We start from the raw sequence: 16,741 nt of genomic DNA, 5'->3' as shown, positions 1-16,741 counted from the left end.
CCAAAACGAGTACCCATGGCCACCTGAACCCGAACGTCGGGCAGAGATGGAACATGCTGATTGGCTGGCTGAGACCACGTGATAGCCCTGCTTGGGGACAGAAATCTGAGAGGTGGGCTGGCTCCAAAGGAAACTGGTGTGTTCTTTCCTGAAGCAGGAGGTGATTGCAGCAATAGCAAATACAACATGGGCTCATTTTAGCTTCCTCAAAATCAACCCCCCCAAAGAAAGATGGAAAGATCAGATAAACCGCCATTTTGCAATCCCCAATGAAAGAACTGATTCAGGTAGTTGCAGTCATTGGATGAAGCCCTTGGATTATTTCTCAGCAGTGACCATGGCCCACCCTTAGATTCTGGGTGAATGTCAGAGTCCCCACACCCAGGCCCCATCCAATTAAATCAGAAGGTGGAAGTCGGGGTGCAGGCTTGGGTATTTTGTGAAAGTTCCCAGAGGGCTGAGAACCAGTGACTTACAGGAAATATGGGGGAGGGAGGAAGAAGATCAAGGGTTCACAGTAGAAGCAAGGAGTAAATCATGCTCTTTTTTTTTTTTTTTAAAGATCTTATTTATTTATTTATTTGAGAGAGAGAGAGAGAGGACAAAACGGGGGAGCAGCAGAGGAAGGAGAAGCAGGCTCCCGGCTGAGCAAGGAGCCCCATGTAGGGCTCAATCCCAGAACCCCAGGATCATGACCTGAGCCAAGGCAGATACTTAACCGTCGGAGCCACCCAGGGGCCCCCATACTCTTTCTGCAACAAATCAAAGGTTGGTGGGGTGGGAGAAGAGGAGGACGAACCTGGAGCAGTGGTTCCCCCAGCATCTGTGCTTTAACAGAACATTCAGAGGATTCTAATGCATGCTCTAATTTGAGAACAGCTGGATTAGAGTAAAAGGGATTTAGGAGACATGACAAGTAAACGTGATATGTGGACCTTATTTGGATCCATTGCAAAGACACCAAATGTGTAAGTGCTGGGGGATGTAAAGTACAGCATGGTGACTAGAGTTAATAACACTGTATTACATATTTGGAAGTTACTAAGAGAGTAGATCTTAAAAGTTCTCATCACAAGAAAAAAGTTTGTAACTATGTATGGCGATGTTCATTAGACTTATTGTGGCCATCATTCTGCAGTGTATACTAATATCAAATCATGTTGTACACCTGAAACAAATATGTTACATGTCAATTATATCTCAATAAAAACCAAACAAGATGCCAAGAAATCAATGTAAAAAGACATTTTTGAGCCAATCAGGAAAATTCCGATGGTGGCCTGGGTGTTGAGTGATAACAAGGAATGGTTGCTAATTGTCTTAGATGTTGCCTTGGTCCATTTGGGCTGCTACTAACAGAATACCACAGACTGTGTGGCTTATAAACAAAAGACATTTCTTTCTCCCAGTTCTGTAGGCTGGGAAGTTCAAGATCAAGGTGCCAGGAGATTCATTCAGTGTCTGGTGAAGGAAGACCAGTGTCCTGGGTCCTTGATGGCTGGATTTTTTTTTTTTTCCTGTGTCCTCTTGTGGAAGAAGCAAAGGAGCTCTCTGGTGTCTGTTTTATAAGGTACTAATCCCATTTGTGAGGGCTCAGCCTTCATGACCTAGTCACCTCCCAGAGGCCCCACCTCCCAAGACCATCACATTGGGACTTTGGTTCCAACATAGGAATTTGGGGGGGGGGGGGACACACAAACATTTAGTCAGGTGTGATGATAGCCTTGGGGCTGACGCAGATGTATACATTTTTAGAGATCTCTGTGTACTGAAGTATGAGGGGAGAAATGACATTGTCTGGGATTCGTTTCTAAATACTTCATCAAGGGGAAAAAGGGATCATGAAACAAATATGTCAGACTCGAGGTGATTGTTGAATCTGGGTGATGGGTATATAGGAGTTTCTTTGGAAAAGTTCTTTTGGTTCTTTTTGTGGACATTTTAGATTTTTTTTTTTCACAAAATAATTTACAAAACAGGACAACTGCATGAGAAGGGAGGCCATGTCATCCCATTTAGGTACTTAGGGCTAAAACCATTGCTAGCTGCCATAAAAAATAAAATGAAGGAAAAAGGATCAGGATAACGGTGCTTTCCAAAATCTTTTATTACCAAACTCTCTTCCAAAAGCAGTGAGGGCGACAGAGAAATAATGAGACAAAATCTCCAGCAGCCAGGTGGACCAGATGTCCTGTCCTCCCCCCAGCAGCAAAGTGGCAAGAATTCCTGGCAGCTGAAATGGGAGAAGAAAGAAATATTGAACCAACTTAAGGGACCTCTGGAACCCAAAGCAAATTGGATACACTGACAGGGGGAGAGGAGTATCTTCTTCCTGAAAGGTGAAGGGCAGGGTTTTACAGAGAGCGGAAGGCCCCGGATGGTCAGTCTGGAGCCGCTTTGAACCTGTTTCCACAATCAGTCTCAGTCGTGAGCCGAAGATGGAGGCCTTTTGTGATGCACCTGGGTCATTTTCCCTTTGTTTCCCACAGATCTTATCTCCACCCTCTTTCGGCCCTACCCTGGGTCCTGCGAACTACATTTCCCAGAACCTCCTGCCCTTTCACTTCCGGTTATGGAACCGCAACCGCCCAATAGGAGACACCTACCTGCAGGAGATGGGAAGGCTGGAGGAAAAGTTGGAGTATTTCTTCCCCACTGCCTCCTCTCTCCGGCCCACCCTGAGCTCTTCAAGACTGCAGCTGTGGGCAGATGGCCCCTCTTCCTTGACTCTTGCTTTCCCCACCCCTTCAGGCCCAGAAGTAAAAGCTCCCGTGTTGCTAGCCCCTCAGCACCTCATCCCTCCGTTTTTCTTAACCCTGCCCACACCTCAGCAAGGAAGCCCCTGAAAATTTCTTAAAAGGACCACCTGGGGGTTGCATTCTGTTTCCTGCTGGGATCTTGACTCTTATGACCTCCCTGGGGAAGAGGGTGTGGTATAGTTTGCAAACATATATTCGATATAAATGTGTACAATGAAAAAAAAATACCCATTTTTAAAATACAGATCAGATGGATGAGACTCATTCATCTCTCAACTGGCAGTGATCTGCAGAAGAACACTACTGCATCTTGAAAATCAATCTGAGGGAAGCGCCTGAGTGAAAAAAAAAAACAACTTCGTGGGGGCCCAGAGGGATGGGGCCTTTTTTTTTTTTTTTTTTTTTTACAAAATAAGAGCTTTATTGAGAAAATTCATATATCATACAATTCACTTTTCTAAAGTGTACAGTTAAGTGGTGTAATCCCTTTATCTTTAATGTTACTACTGAGAAGGTAAGATTTCTATATGCCATTTCGCTATTTGTTTTCCATTTGTGTTTTGTCCTTGTTCTATTTGCTCACCTCAACTTTCTTCTGTGTTAAATATTTTCTAGTGCAGCATTTTAATTCCCTTGTTTCTTTTGCTGTATTTTAAAGTTCTTTTCTTAGCAGTTGCCCTTGGGATTACAATTAATATCTTAACTGTTTACAACCTAGTTTGGATTAACACTAAATGAATTTCAGTAGCATACAAAAACTCTACTCCTATATATCTCTTTTCTTTCCACCCTCCTTTGTGCTACTATTGTCGTGTGCATTACATCTTAATATCAGCCTGTAAACACAGTTTTATAGGTATTGCCTTATGCAGTTGTCTTTTAAATGAGGTAGGAAAAGAAAATTCAGTCCTGGGATCAAGCCCAGCGTTGGACTCTGCACTCAGCGCAAAGTCAGCTTGGGATTCTTCCTCTCCCTCTGCCCCTCCCCCTGCTCATGCTCTCTCTCTGTCTCAAAAAAAAAAAAAAAAAAAAAAAACCCACAAAAACAAAAACAACCACACACTTATCAATACCATACAATAAATTGTCCAATTGAAAAAATCATATTTCTTGTCTCCCGCTGCTGATTTAGAATGCCCACGAGGGCAGAGATTTTTGCCTGTGGAGTTCATTGTTGTATCCACGGTGCCTACAACAATGCCTGGTCCAAAGAGGTGCTCGGTAAGTTTTGTGGACTGAAAAAGTGAACATTAAAACTCTTCTAATGGCTTTCCATCATCCTCAGAATAAAGGTCAAACCCCTCTCTGCAGCCTACAAGGTCTTGTATGATCTACCCCATCAGTTCCCTGCCGCATCTCTCCCTACCCCTCTTCTCACTCACCCTGCTCCAGCCACAGTGGCCTCCCTGCTGGTCTGTGAATAAGCCAAGCCTATTGCTACCTCATGGCCTTGGCACCAGCTGTTTCCTCCGGATTCTCCCACACACACACATGGTTATCCTCATCTCCTCGGGTCACTGGTCAAATGTCACCTCTGCAGGGAAGTCATCCCTGATTCCCTTCCCGATCCTGTCACCCTGCTTTACTCCCTTCCCAGAAGGGATCTTTAACTGAAATAATCATCCATCCCCCACCCCAACTTGAATGTCAGCTCCACCATAGCAGGGATCCCCAGTGCCCAGAACAGTGCTTGGCACACAGTAGGTGCTCAATAAAAGAGCTCACTGCGTTCCAAAGGACCTAGGCCTTACCTGTATCACTGCTGCCCCCCAGTAAGCCCCCACCCAAGTTGAAGCTCTGAGTCTTGGTTATTTTTAAGAGTTTGGGGAAACAGCCCTGAGGATACAAATATCAAACCAAAGAACCTCGTTAAGGGCTTCTGGACTCCAAGTTCCCATTGGCCCCACCCCTTGGGCCAATGATGTTCCTCTCAGATTCAGGGAGGAGAAGGGGACAAAGCCACAAGGACCTTGACTCCTCACTTGACTGCTTCCCCTATCCCAGCGTCTTCCCTGGACTCCTTGTTCCCTCACCTCACCCAGAACATACCACGTATTCCCCAGGATCTATCTGACCCCCAAGTGTGGTGAATAAGAGTATGACCAGATGTCCCAAGTTATTTTGCTAGTTGTGTGACCCTGAGAAGTCGCACACCACTCTGTGCCTCAGTTTCCCCAACTGTAAATGGGACCAACTGGATCTGCTGCCCAAGTTTTTGTGAGGATTAAGAGAAAAAAAATCTACATGAAGTACATAACAGCGGCCTGACAGCCAGTATTCAGTAACTGTTAGTTATTTCTGGGTGCTCTTTACATGTGAACAGAAGGGCTAACATGTATCCAACACCTTCTCAGCCGTTTACATGTGTTTTCTCACTTATTTATCACTGTAACCTCAAAAGGTGGGTACTATTCTTTTTTCTGTTTTGTAGGTGAAGAAACAGGTTCAGAGAAATTAAGAGACCAGACACAGTGTGTGGGTAGAGTAGCTACCCACTTCCCCTCCTGCAGTCACGGAGATGCTCTCCTTTCTAGGCCCCTGGCAATTCTTGCTTCCAGAAGCTTGAGTTGCCTTGAGCTTGCTCCTGACAGGATTCAGTGCCCCCTTTACTCACTATGCAGTGATTAAGTGTCTACTGTGAGCTAAGCACTGGGAACCCAGCGATGTACAAAACAGACATAATTCCTGCCTTGGTGGGGCCAACATCTGAGTGGTGAACACAGGTAATCAATACAGCAATAAACACTGTCAGGTGGTGAGTAAGTGCTGGGCAACTTTCTGTGCCTCAGTCTCCTCATCTATAAAATTGGAGAAAAGCACTCCCCACCTCATCATGGCGTGGGATGAGGACGGAATTCACAAAATGAGTGCCCGGCCCCCTGGGGAGCTGACACTCTCCAAGAATGATCATTGTTCATCATTACTGCTATATTGTAAGCCCTCTGTAAGGTAGGCAATGTAGGCCAGGGAATGGACTCAGGCCAAACCCAGCTCCACCAAAGCCACTTGAACTGACCTTGAACTGTCCCCGCCCTGAACCTCAGTTTCCCCATATGAGAAATGAGGATGGGAACCCTAAGCCCCCAAGGCCGTGTAGCCAAAATGAGCTGAACACCCAATGACAGTTGCTTTCTTTTGCCCTTGACCACTCTCGCTGGGGTTCTGGCAAATACACAACTTTTCTAAAAGTCACCCACCCTTGGGGTGTACGTAGGTGACCCCCAACACGGTCTCGAGTTACCCCCTGGTGGATGATGTCTGTGGACACGTCATGCCCATTGCAGGCTGCGGTCCCAATGGATTTACAGCAGCTCCTGGGGTAGCAGTAACCAGAAAAATCTGTGTAGTTCTTCACCCAACAGCACTTTAGCTGCAGAGAGGAGAATAATCACTTGAAGACTCCCTTTCAGATGTCAAAATAATAATTAAAAAAAACCCCAATAGAAATCATGGTCACCATGGCTACTGTCTAGAGCAGTCATGCTATTCTGGGGCTTGTGCTGAATGCCTCCCTTACTCCAGCCCATCGTGGCTCAGAACCCTCTGTGGCTCTCTTCTTACTTGGGGTAAAAGCTGAACGCCTCACCACGGCCCCCAAAGCCTGGCATGATCTGCCCAGTCACCCGTGGGCCCTCATCTGCCCCCATTCTTCCTCTTATTCACTCAGCTCCAGCCACACTGGTCCCCTCACTGTTCCTCAAACACACTTCGCAGGCTCCAGCCTCAAGGCTTTTCTGCAGGCTGTTCCCTCTTTCTGGAATGCTGTTCCCTCAAATATCTGCATGCCTCCCTCACTCACTTCATTCAGGTGTCTATTCAAATGTCCCTCCTTGGGAAGGCCTGCCCTGACCCCTCCTTCCAAATTAGCCACAGCGCCTATATCAGTCAGGCTGGGTTCAGGGATCTGCATAACAAAGGACCCCTCAAACTCAGCAGTTCATTTCTCACTCACACTACATGCCCCTCACAGCTTGGCAGGGGGACTCTGTTTCTTGAAATCACTCAAGGACTCAAGCTGATGGAGCAGCCACCATCCGGGTGGTTCCACTATCGTGGCAGGAGGGAAGAGTGCTCTTGAGAGCCCTGTGCTGGCAATGAAATAATTTGGCCCAGAAATAACACGCGTGACTTCTCATAGCTCATTAGGCAGAACTCATCACATGACACCCCCCCAAAGGGGCTAGGACAGATCATCCCATTGTGTGGTGACAATAGGTGACAAATAGCACCTTCGAGTAAACAAACCCTTACTCTCTGTGCCCTTACCCTGCATTGTTTCCCTTCATAGCATTCATCACATCTGACACTAATATTTACTTAGCGGTTTCTTGTCCATGTCCCCACTTAAGCGTCAGTAACACAGGGCAAGGATCTTGTTCTGTGCGCTGCTGTGTCCCCAGAGCCCTGAACAGTGCCCAGCACACAGTAGGTGCTCAATAAGGATTAACAGAAGGGCTGCATGAATGAATGAGAGATGTTCTCTACCACGTCAAGCCTCAGCAGCCAAAACTGGGAGGCAGGAAGCCCCCTACCCATCGTGTGCCGCCTCCCAAGCCCGCACGTGACCCCACAGCAGTTCCTGCGCCCAAAACTCAGATGTGAAACACTCCTAGAAACAGGCAATGCTTTTTCCTTCCAAACCCGCCCTGGCTTCAGGGGCCCTTCTAAACTACCTGCCCCAAGAGCTTCCGGTGACTTATGGAGGCTGGTCCTGCTCCTTAAACACCAAGACTCAAGAAGTAAATGCCACCGCCTCCCACCCCGGGGGGTTAGTTACTAAGAAAGAGAGAGAAAATAAAAAATGTTGGCAAAGTTGTAGAGAAACTAATACCCTTGTGCATTGCTGATGAGGATGTGAAATCGTTCAGCTGTGGTGGAAAACAGGATGGAAATTCCTCAAAAAAATTAAACATAGAATTAGCAGATGATCCAGCAATTTCATTTCCGTATATATACCTAAAAGAACTAAACACAGAGACTTGAAGGGATACGCATATGCCCATGTTCATGCAACATTATTCACAAGAGATAAAAGGAGGGAGTAACCAAAGTGTCCATCGATAAGGGAATGAATAAATCAAACGTGGTGTTGATGGCACATTAAAAAGAAAGGAGATTCTGACCCATGCTTACAACCTGGAAGACATTATGCTCAGTGAGATAAGCCAATCACAAGAGGACAAATATTGTAGGATTCCACTTCCGTGAGATCCCTAGAGGAGTGACATTCCCAGGGACAGGAAGTAGAATGGTGTGGTGGCAGGTGATGGATGGTGGCGATGGTTGCATAACCACATGAATGTACTTAATACCCCTGAACTGGACTCTTAAAAATGGTTAAGATGACAAGTTTATGTTATGTGTCTTCTACCACAATAACACACCCAGGATGTGGAGCTCACCTTCTCCATGACCAAGTCCCATTCTGTGGAATAGTCATCTGGCTCATCGTAACCTCGGGGTCACAAAGATGTGTTCCAAGGCCACTTCTTGAACCTCAAAGATGAAACTGGAAGTGACAGGTACACAAAACAGCAAAGTGCCCCACATGGGGAGGTTTCCTGGGGACAGAGCAGGGAGGTGGGGCGCCCCTTCTGCTTTCTTTCTTTTTTTTAAGAGTTTATTTATTTATTTATTTGAGAGAGAGAGAGAGAGAGAGAGAGAGAGAGAATGAGTGGGGGGAGGGGCAGAGGGAGAGGGACCAGCAGACTCCCTGCTGAGCAGGGAGCCCGACATGGAGCTGGATCCCAGGACCCTGAGATCATGACCTGAGCCAAAGGCAGACACTTAACCGCTTAACCAACTGAGCCACCCAGGCGCCCTCCTTTCTGCTTTCTTTTACTTCCTTGACAGTACCCCTCCCCCCCCCCCCCCCCCCCCCCCCTCCATCTTCTTCCCTTTCCCGCCCCCCCCCCCCCCCCCCCCCCCCCCCCCCCCCCGCCAGCTACGCATCTGCCCTGGAGGAGGACAATTTCTGGCTGCCATCACCCCTGAGAGAGGGACATAGGAAGAGCGTGGGTCTCCGAGCTCAGTGCATCTGGTTGTACCCACCACAAACTTGAATCATCTGCTCTTTTGAATCGCCCACATGCCTGCTACACCCCCGATTTGGCTGGAACTCGATTAAAGATTTGAATATCATCTTTAGCAACTGAATCAATCGCTGCACAAAAGGGGCAAATTTCATTTTCTATTTTTTAAATCAAGGTCTAAATAAAAAAGTTTTCTGGCTGAGGTGAAATAGTCACATGGTTCAAAATTCACAAAGCACAGAAGGGTAGACCATGAAAAGTCTCCCTCCCACCTTTTTCTCCCAGCCAAGTTCCTCCCACTCCACTACGGTGACGGTGACTGTTTCCTGTGTCCCAAAAGACATATTCGATGTGTGTCAAAGCAAAGCATAGTCTCATTATTCTTCTCCCTGCTTTACACTATTCTCATTGTTCTGCATATGGCTGTTGTTAGCAAGAGTAACAGTTGCTCTTGGTGCCCAGCGCACATCCCAGTGGCGTTTGTCATTTCTCTGCCCACTGGCCTGGCTTCCCAGTGCCAGCAACCGAGGGCTCTCTGTGGCATCTCAGCCCACATGTGCCCTGCGAGCAGCCCTCAAGCAATACTGGTGGGAGGGGGATCAATATCGCAGCTCCCTCGCCCCTCGAGTGGGAAAACAGACACGCATTCGATGCTGCTCCCAGATGCACCCCCCCCAGGACTGAGCCCAGCTGCCTGCAGGGTTGCCCTTTCCCCCTGTCCCCTCCAGGTCCCTCTTGGGATCCCCTCTCAAATAAACGGTGAGCATTATTATAAATGAACCACCCTCCTACTGATGCTTACAATCTTTTGCACACCTCAGTGTATACTATACGTCCTTCTGCACCCAAGCAAGCCAATCCTTGGATGATTCCTAGGGATGGGATAGCTGGGTCAAAGCATCCATGCTTTGTCATTTTGACGGATTTGGCTAAATAGCCCTCTGTTTCTGACACATTTCAAAACCCCAACAGCTTTTGCAGCTTTGCCCATTACTTCTTAACACCTCACCACCAAAAACGCAAGGGAGATGGTGAATGAAATTAACTCGGCCAGTCTCTTGAGGCCTTCGAGGAGACGGCGGAGGTTTTTGGCTCTTCACCCCATTTCTGGAGACCCCATCTCCAGCCCCAGGGACCCATGGGCCAGGTGTATCACCGCGTGGGCGGCTCACGGGGGGAGGGGCGTTGCTTCTCATGATTTCGATTTCTTTCTAATCTAATGGGGAGTGGGAGCAACAGCATAGTACTTACAATGTGGAATAAGGCAAGGACCACTGTGGTGACTATGATTTCAGCGATGAGGATGATAACCGTGGACAGGAAACACTGGAAGACACAGAGGGGTCGGAGGGGGCTGGGAGCCTGCTCAGCCGTGTCCCTGCAGGGGTGGGGACTGTCCCTCCCCCAACCCCCGGGCCATGGGACCTCTTCAGTTTGAAAGAACTCAGCCTTGGGTGGGGTGTAGGGCTTCTTTCTTTCACGTGGCGTTTTCTTGCATGTCATCCAGGATGTTGGCACTGAGGTATTCTTGGAGCCACTAGCTGGAGCCTAGCACTTTCTGAGCACCAGGGAGACCTGTGAGGGGACCTCCAGGTCAGTAAAGGCTCTGTGCATCGACAGCAGGAGCCTGTGGGGAATCAGGAGGGATGGTGGGAAGGACAGAACACAGAACGGAGGCAGGAGGAGGGGAGGAGAAGCAGGCTGAGAACTCTTGCAAATGGGGGTAGGGGGGAGGGGGCTGTAGGGAAGATGCAGGGTGATAGGTCGGTGGCTGCGGGGTTGGTGGTAGTGGTGGGGGGCTTATGTTTGCTGGCCTATGCTAGCCTCTGTGGCTGAGATGCCACAGAGAGCCCTTGGCCTTGTGACAAAATTCACAAGCCCAATGGAAAACGATGAGAAAGACAGCAAGCAGAGGGGATGTCTTGAAGTCACCCATCAAGGAGAAACTGCTGCTCAGTCTAGGCCTCAGTTTCCCCATAGATACATGTGGGCATGGGACCAGCTCACGGGGGTGTCTGTAAGTTCTGGAGAGCTTCTGGAAGCCAGATGGGGGCAAAGTAGGTCAGCTCCTGGCTCTCCTTTCATCTATTTGATTATGATTACTAAAATCTGTTTGCTAATTGAGACTTTGAGTTGCCAGACCGGCCCATGGCTGGGCTTATCTAGTCCTGATATGGAAAGGCAGGAAAACGCAGTGGAGACACACCCGGGGACCCCAGAACCCACAAGGACAAACATGGGAGCAGGGCTCAGCGGTGTGGGACCCCAGACAAGTGGCTCGTGTAACGGATTGTGAGGATTAATATTAATATTACTACCTCCCTGCCTCTGGGTGACTGAGGTGGCTGGAGGATAGATATCCAGGCGTCCGTATGTCCTACAGGTTCCATCTTCAGAATCTATCCCTATTCTGCCCACTTCTCCCCCCTCCACAGCCTCACCCGGCCCAGCCCCCACTGTCTCCCACCTGGACCAGCACAGTCCCTTCACCCTGGTCTCTCAGTCAGGCCCTCGTCCCCCACCCTCTGTTCCCCTAATGACCACCAGAGGGCGCTTGTGAGCACCTGAGTCAGGGCACATCCTTCCTCTGCTCAGAATCCTCTGTGGCTCCCAACACCATAAAAAACGATTTTGCTTTTCTGAGTGAGGTCTCAGAGGCTTTGGAGGGACAGACGCGAAGGGTAAAGTTAATCTGATTTGCTGATGGGTTGGATGTAGGGTGTGAGGCCTCTTTGATTCCTTCAAGCTAAGCTATGAATAAAATAGCATCCACATCATATTGAAAATAAAATGGACTATTTCAGGAACAGGACCTGCCCAATAAATATTTGCTGAATGTAGTAATCAAGAGAGAAAACGAGATAATAGAGTTTCAGGGAGGAGGAGGGTGGGGGCGGGGTGCTTTTTAATAATGGAGATTGTTTATGCTCTGAAAGATGACCCTACTAAGGATCTCCCTGAAACCCCCAAATTGAAATACCCAGAGTTTTGCAACAACATAGTGAAGGAAGGAAAACAAAAAATGCTGGAGACAAATTTTACCTAAGGTGGGATAATCCACTCAGACAAGATTCTAAGGGAAATGGGAGTGGGGAAGATGGGAGCTGGCCTTTGGGGAGTTGGCCAAGGCTATGTGTGAGGATGAGCAAGACATGTAAAATCTACAACATGCTGTCTGCATGATCATGCTTAAAACTTTCCTACCTCATGTACTTGAACATGTACTTGTGCAGACATGAGGATAACAACTGTATTGTGTTAGTGGGAACATACACATGGGCTGATGGAACAGAGCAGTGTGCCCAGGAAAGACCCAAGCATAATGGCAATTAGTGTAGGCAGAAGAGGACTGACCCCTACCTCACACCACACACACCTAATCCAACTCCCAAAAGACAAAGAGCTAAAAGTGAGAAATCAAGAACTTAAAATTATGGGAAGAAAACCTAGGAGACTAGAATGTATGGCCTGGGGTAGGAGAGGAGTTCTAACCGAGATATATCATAAAGGAAAAGATGGATGCATCTCATGCCATCATATGAGACACCACAAAGACTGAAAAATAGGGGATGCTGATGGCAGGGGTTTGTAATATGTGCAAGGAAGGATTCACATGGTGGTGGGGTGGGAGTTTTGGGGGATGTATGCAGATCCAACTTACAAACAAGAGAGTACCTCTGCTTTCTTTGGTTGCTCCATACCACCCAGCAAAGCTGAGCAGCACTGTGATGCAGCCCATTGCCAGGCACAGGTAGCCAATGTGAAGGAGATATGCAGAGGCCAGCCCAAGGACCCTTATCAGGACAGCCCCTCTGAACTTGACATAGATGCCCAGGCCAATGGGGATCACACCAGACATCTTTAGGACAGAAATCAGACAGGAAAAAAAAGTCTGTTAGTTGTATACAAATAGAACTCTCGCTGGGGGTGGGGATGGGGGTGGGAGGGGAAGAGCAAAGGCAAATAAAATCAGCAAAAACATTAAAAAATGTTAATACCTAGAGTTAGTGAGGATGTGGAGAGACATTCTCACATATTGTTGCCAGGTAACAAGCTTTTTTGAGGGGGACGGTGTGCAGAAGGACACTTTGCAATTCATATTTAAAATCTTAAAGGTTTTACAGTAAAACCCTTTACCTAGAAATTACATTTGTAGTTATTCAGCCTAATATCTGATATCCTGATATGCACATACATACCTCAGTATCAGAGTGCTCAGGGATGAAACTACCTGAAGCAATCAATAATACAGATTGGGTAGGTAAATCATGGGACAGCCATGCAATGGGACTCTAGACAGTTCTTTTAAATAATGCTCTAGGACAAGGGTTGGCAATTTTTGTGTATGTGAAAAACCCCAGATATTGTGAGCTTTGTTAGGCCATAAGGCCTCTGCTGAAACGATTCAGCTCTGTCAGTGTAGCTCAAAAGCCGCCATGTGCAATTCATAAACAAATATATTTTATTTACAAATAAATAATATCTATTTATCTATCTATTTACAAGGCTGTAGTTGCCTGATCCTTATTGTGGGAGGAGAATGTTTATTGATATGGCAGTCATGTTCTTTGGTATTTATACAACTGAGCTGAAAACTAATGTTTCCACAAAAACCTGCACATGGATGTTTCTAGAAGCTCATAGTTGCCAAAACTTGAAAGCAACCAAGATAGCCTTCAGCAGGTGAATGGATAAACTGTGGGACATTCAATGGAAGATTAGCACTAAAAAAAAATGAGCCATTAAGCCATGAAAAGATATGAAGGAAACTCGCAATCGTATTGCTGAGTGAAAGAAGCCAATTTGAAAAGGCTACACAGTGTATGATTCCAAGTATATGTCATCCTGGAAAAGGCAAAACTATGGAGACAGTAGAAGGACCAGTGGTCGCCAGGGGTTAGTGGGGAGGTAGAGAAGACAGGTGGAGCACAGAGATTTTTAGGGTGGTGAAACTACTCCGTATAATAATACTAAAATGGTGGATACATTGTCAAAAGCCATAGAATGTACAACACCAAGAGTGAACCCTAATGTAAACTATGCATTCTGGGTGATGATAATGTCCATGTAAGTTCATCAATTGTAGCAAATATACTGCTCCGGTGGGAATGTTCTGATGAGGAAGGCTGTGTGTGTGTGTGGAACAGGGGTATATGGGAAATCTCAGTACCTTCTGCTCAACTTTGCTGTGAACCTAAAACTGCTCTAAAAAATAAAGTCTATCTGGGGCACCTGGGTGGCTCAGTCAGTTAAGCGTCTGCCTTCGGCTCAGGTCATGATCCCAGGGTCCTGGGATCGAGCCCCACATCGGGCTCCCTGCTCCATGGGAAGCCTGCTTCTCCCTCTCCCGCTCCCCCTGCTTGTGTTCCTTCTCTTGCTGTGTCTCTCTCCGTCAAATAAATAAATAAAATCTTTAAAAAATAATAATAAAGTCTATCCAAAAGGAGGGGAAATTAAATTTTTAAAAAGGGGGAAAGTGGATTGTAAAGCAATAGCTTTTCTGTGTTTGTTTTGCTGTTTTTAAAAGGTAAACAGGAAAATCTGGAAGGATATCAAAATGGGGATGGTATTTATTGAGCAATGTTCCCATGATAGGTATAAGCTCTTTAAATGTTCTGTATCATTTAATTTCCATGAAAATGTTACAACACAGATAACAAGATGAGGAGTGATATTTAATATCCTTCTTTTTCCTGGCAACCTTTTCTTAATGCCATTCGGCTATCAAAACAATTGCTTATTTTTTTATTTTTATTTTTTAAAAGATTTTATTTATTTATTTGATAGAGAGACAGCGAGGGAGAGGGCACAAACAGGGGGAGTGGGAGAGGGAGAAGAAGGTTTCCCACTGAGCAGGGAGCCCGATGTGGGGCTGGATCCCAGGACGCTGGGATCATGACCTGAGCCGAAGGCAGACGCTTAACCGTCTGAGCCACCCAGGCGCCCCCAAATAAAATCTTTAAAAAAGAAAAAAAAGAGATTTATTTTATTTTGAGAGAGCGGGAGGGGCAGAGGGAGAGAAAGAGAATCCCAGGCAGACTCTGCACTGAGCCCAACGGGCGGGGAGGGAGGGGGCTCAATCTCACCACCTGGAGATCAAGCCAAAGCCAAGAGTTGGCTGCTTAACCGACTGCGCCACCCAGGCGCCCCAAAACAATTGCTTCTTAACGATGCACATTTTGGGTCACTTTTATAGTAAGAAAAAAAAGTGTTTTGAAGAATTTAAAGGACCCAGAAAAATAACCACTCCCTTTTATCCTTCCCAAACAACTTAGTGTTCTGCAGGATTTGACTTAGTCAAGCTCTTCCGCCACCAACCCGGGCCCCAACCCCCCCCCCCTCCTCCCCAGCCCCCCCATCACAGCCTCTGTGCTTGATTTCACCGACTCTTAGTCGATAGAGCCTACACCTGTTCCCAATGTGTCCTGCTCCTCGTCCGTCTGCCCTACATCCTTCCTGCTTCCCTGGGGACGACCGATCTGGATGCCAGTGAATTTGGATCAACTTATTTCTGTCTTTGAGGAAGCCAGCTATGGAGGAAGGGCTGCAAAGCCCCAGGGCCTGGGTGGTGACATACTTCCAACCACGAAGCCATTGAAGAAAGATAACAGTCTCTTCAGGGAAGAATACGGAGTGTGCATTTCATCCATGTCGGCCGGACTGGGGTGCTCCGGACGTTTTAGTCAGCATCCTCCTAAATAAACTCCAGGGCTACTGTTTCCCCAGATGGTATAGGTCTAGGGTCGGGGGCACCAAGGCTGACTTGCCCCTCTCTCTCCTGGCTGTCTGATATCTGCCAGGGAGGGGCCCCAGCAGCCACCCCTCCTCAATCATAAGCCTCCATCACATCACAATCGGATGCCGGAGCAAGGCTCCCCATGCCCAGGAAGCAGGTGCCCCGAGCTACCCCTGCTGGCTCCTCATCCTCCAAATAGGCTGCACCAGGGGTGGAGAGAAGGCATGACGTCCTGCCCTGGTACACCCCCAGATGCCACCTGGGCCTTCTGGGCATAGTGTTCAGCACTGACCGCTCTGGCCCTGCTAGACTGGGAGCTCTGAGTGGGCACGGTCCTGGGCTGTCCTCATCTTGGTTGTGTTCCCAAAGCCTGGTACACAGTAGGTCCTCAAGAAACCGATGTGGAATGAATGAATGAAGAAGCTCCAGGAAGCAGGATCTAGCTACAAGCCATCAGGTCCCCCAAGCCTCTGCCTCCACATTAGCTCACTTGACTCATCCTCATCCTTCTCACAGGGCTCAGAGGCCAAGGTAACTGCCCAGGGTGACACAGGAAGCAAGGTCGAGGCTGGGCTTTGAAGCTCCAAGAGTGATGTGAAGGTGGGAACCTCTGACAGCTCTCCACCCTCCCCACTCCAGCCCCACTCCCACTCCCACCAAAACCTTTTCTTTCTGCCTCTGAGGTCTGCTCAGCCATAGCAGGTGAAGGAATTTTCCTTGAGCCCATGTGCCACTGATCAGCAGGCTTTGATGAGACAGGCATAGCAGGCATTTCAGAGCAAAAATTGTGCGCGAGGGCATAGAGACCCCCCACACACACACACATTTGAATTGATTTAAGGAATGTTTGTCAAATTGCTTCTTGAAACATGTGGAACTAAAAATGTTCACATAGGAGTGACCATCTACTCCCTGGACTGCGGGTCACATTCACATCCAGGAGTGTATCCTTCCATGACTTTCTCCAAAAGGTCATTTGAAGTAAGGAGCCTAAGAGCCAGGGGCAGAGGGCCTCACAATGGGGAAGCACAGGAGGGTGAGAAAACGGGGGTGCAAGGGAGCATGGGAAAATGCAGGGATGCCAATGAGGGCGTGAAAATGTGGGCAAAGGTGGACAGGAGAGTGTTGGCGCAAAGGAGGACGGGGGATGTGTGGCTCAAAGAGGGCGGGAAAATGAAGGACAAACAAGGGCAGGGAGGATGGGAGGCCCAGTG

At 47.6% G+C, this 16,741-nt stretch overlaps 1 protein-coding gene across 1 annotated transcript; it reads right to left on the bottom strand.

Annotated features, from left to right (window-relative positions):
* Positions 1-2,077: 2,077 nt before the first annotated feature.
* On the bottom strand, positions 2,078-15,441 carry TSPAN16 (tetraspanin 16). The gene is given in 10 exon segments (XM_032395960.1): positions 2,078-2,233; positions 4,511-4,528; positions 4,530-4,595; positions 6,001-6,129; positions 8,162-8,219; positions 8,221-8,255; positions 10,043-10,117; positions 12,453-12,650; positions 15,154-15,156; positions 15,376-15,441. Coding segments are annotated over 10 exon segments (804 nt in total).
* Positions 15,442-16,741: the final 1,300 nt, after the last annotated feature.

The sequence above is a fragment of the Phoca vitulina genome, unplaced genomic scaffold (assembly GCF_004348235.1).
Source record: "Phoca vitulina isolate PV1807 unplaced genomic scaffold, GSC_HSeal_1.0 scaffold89, whole genome shotgun sequence".
Lineage (NCBI taxonomy): Eukaryota > Metazoa > Chordata > Mammalia > Carnivora > Phocidae > Phoca > Phoca vitulina.
Note: the sequence above shows the minus strand (reverse complement) of the source record. Positions and strands in the feature narration are given on the sequence as shown.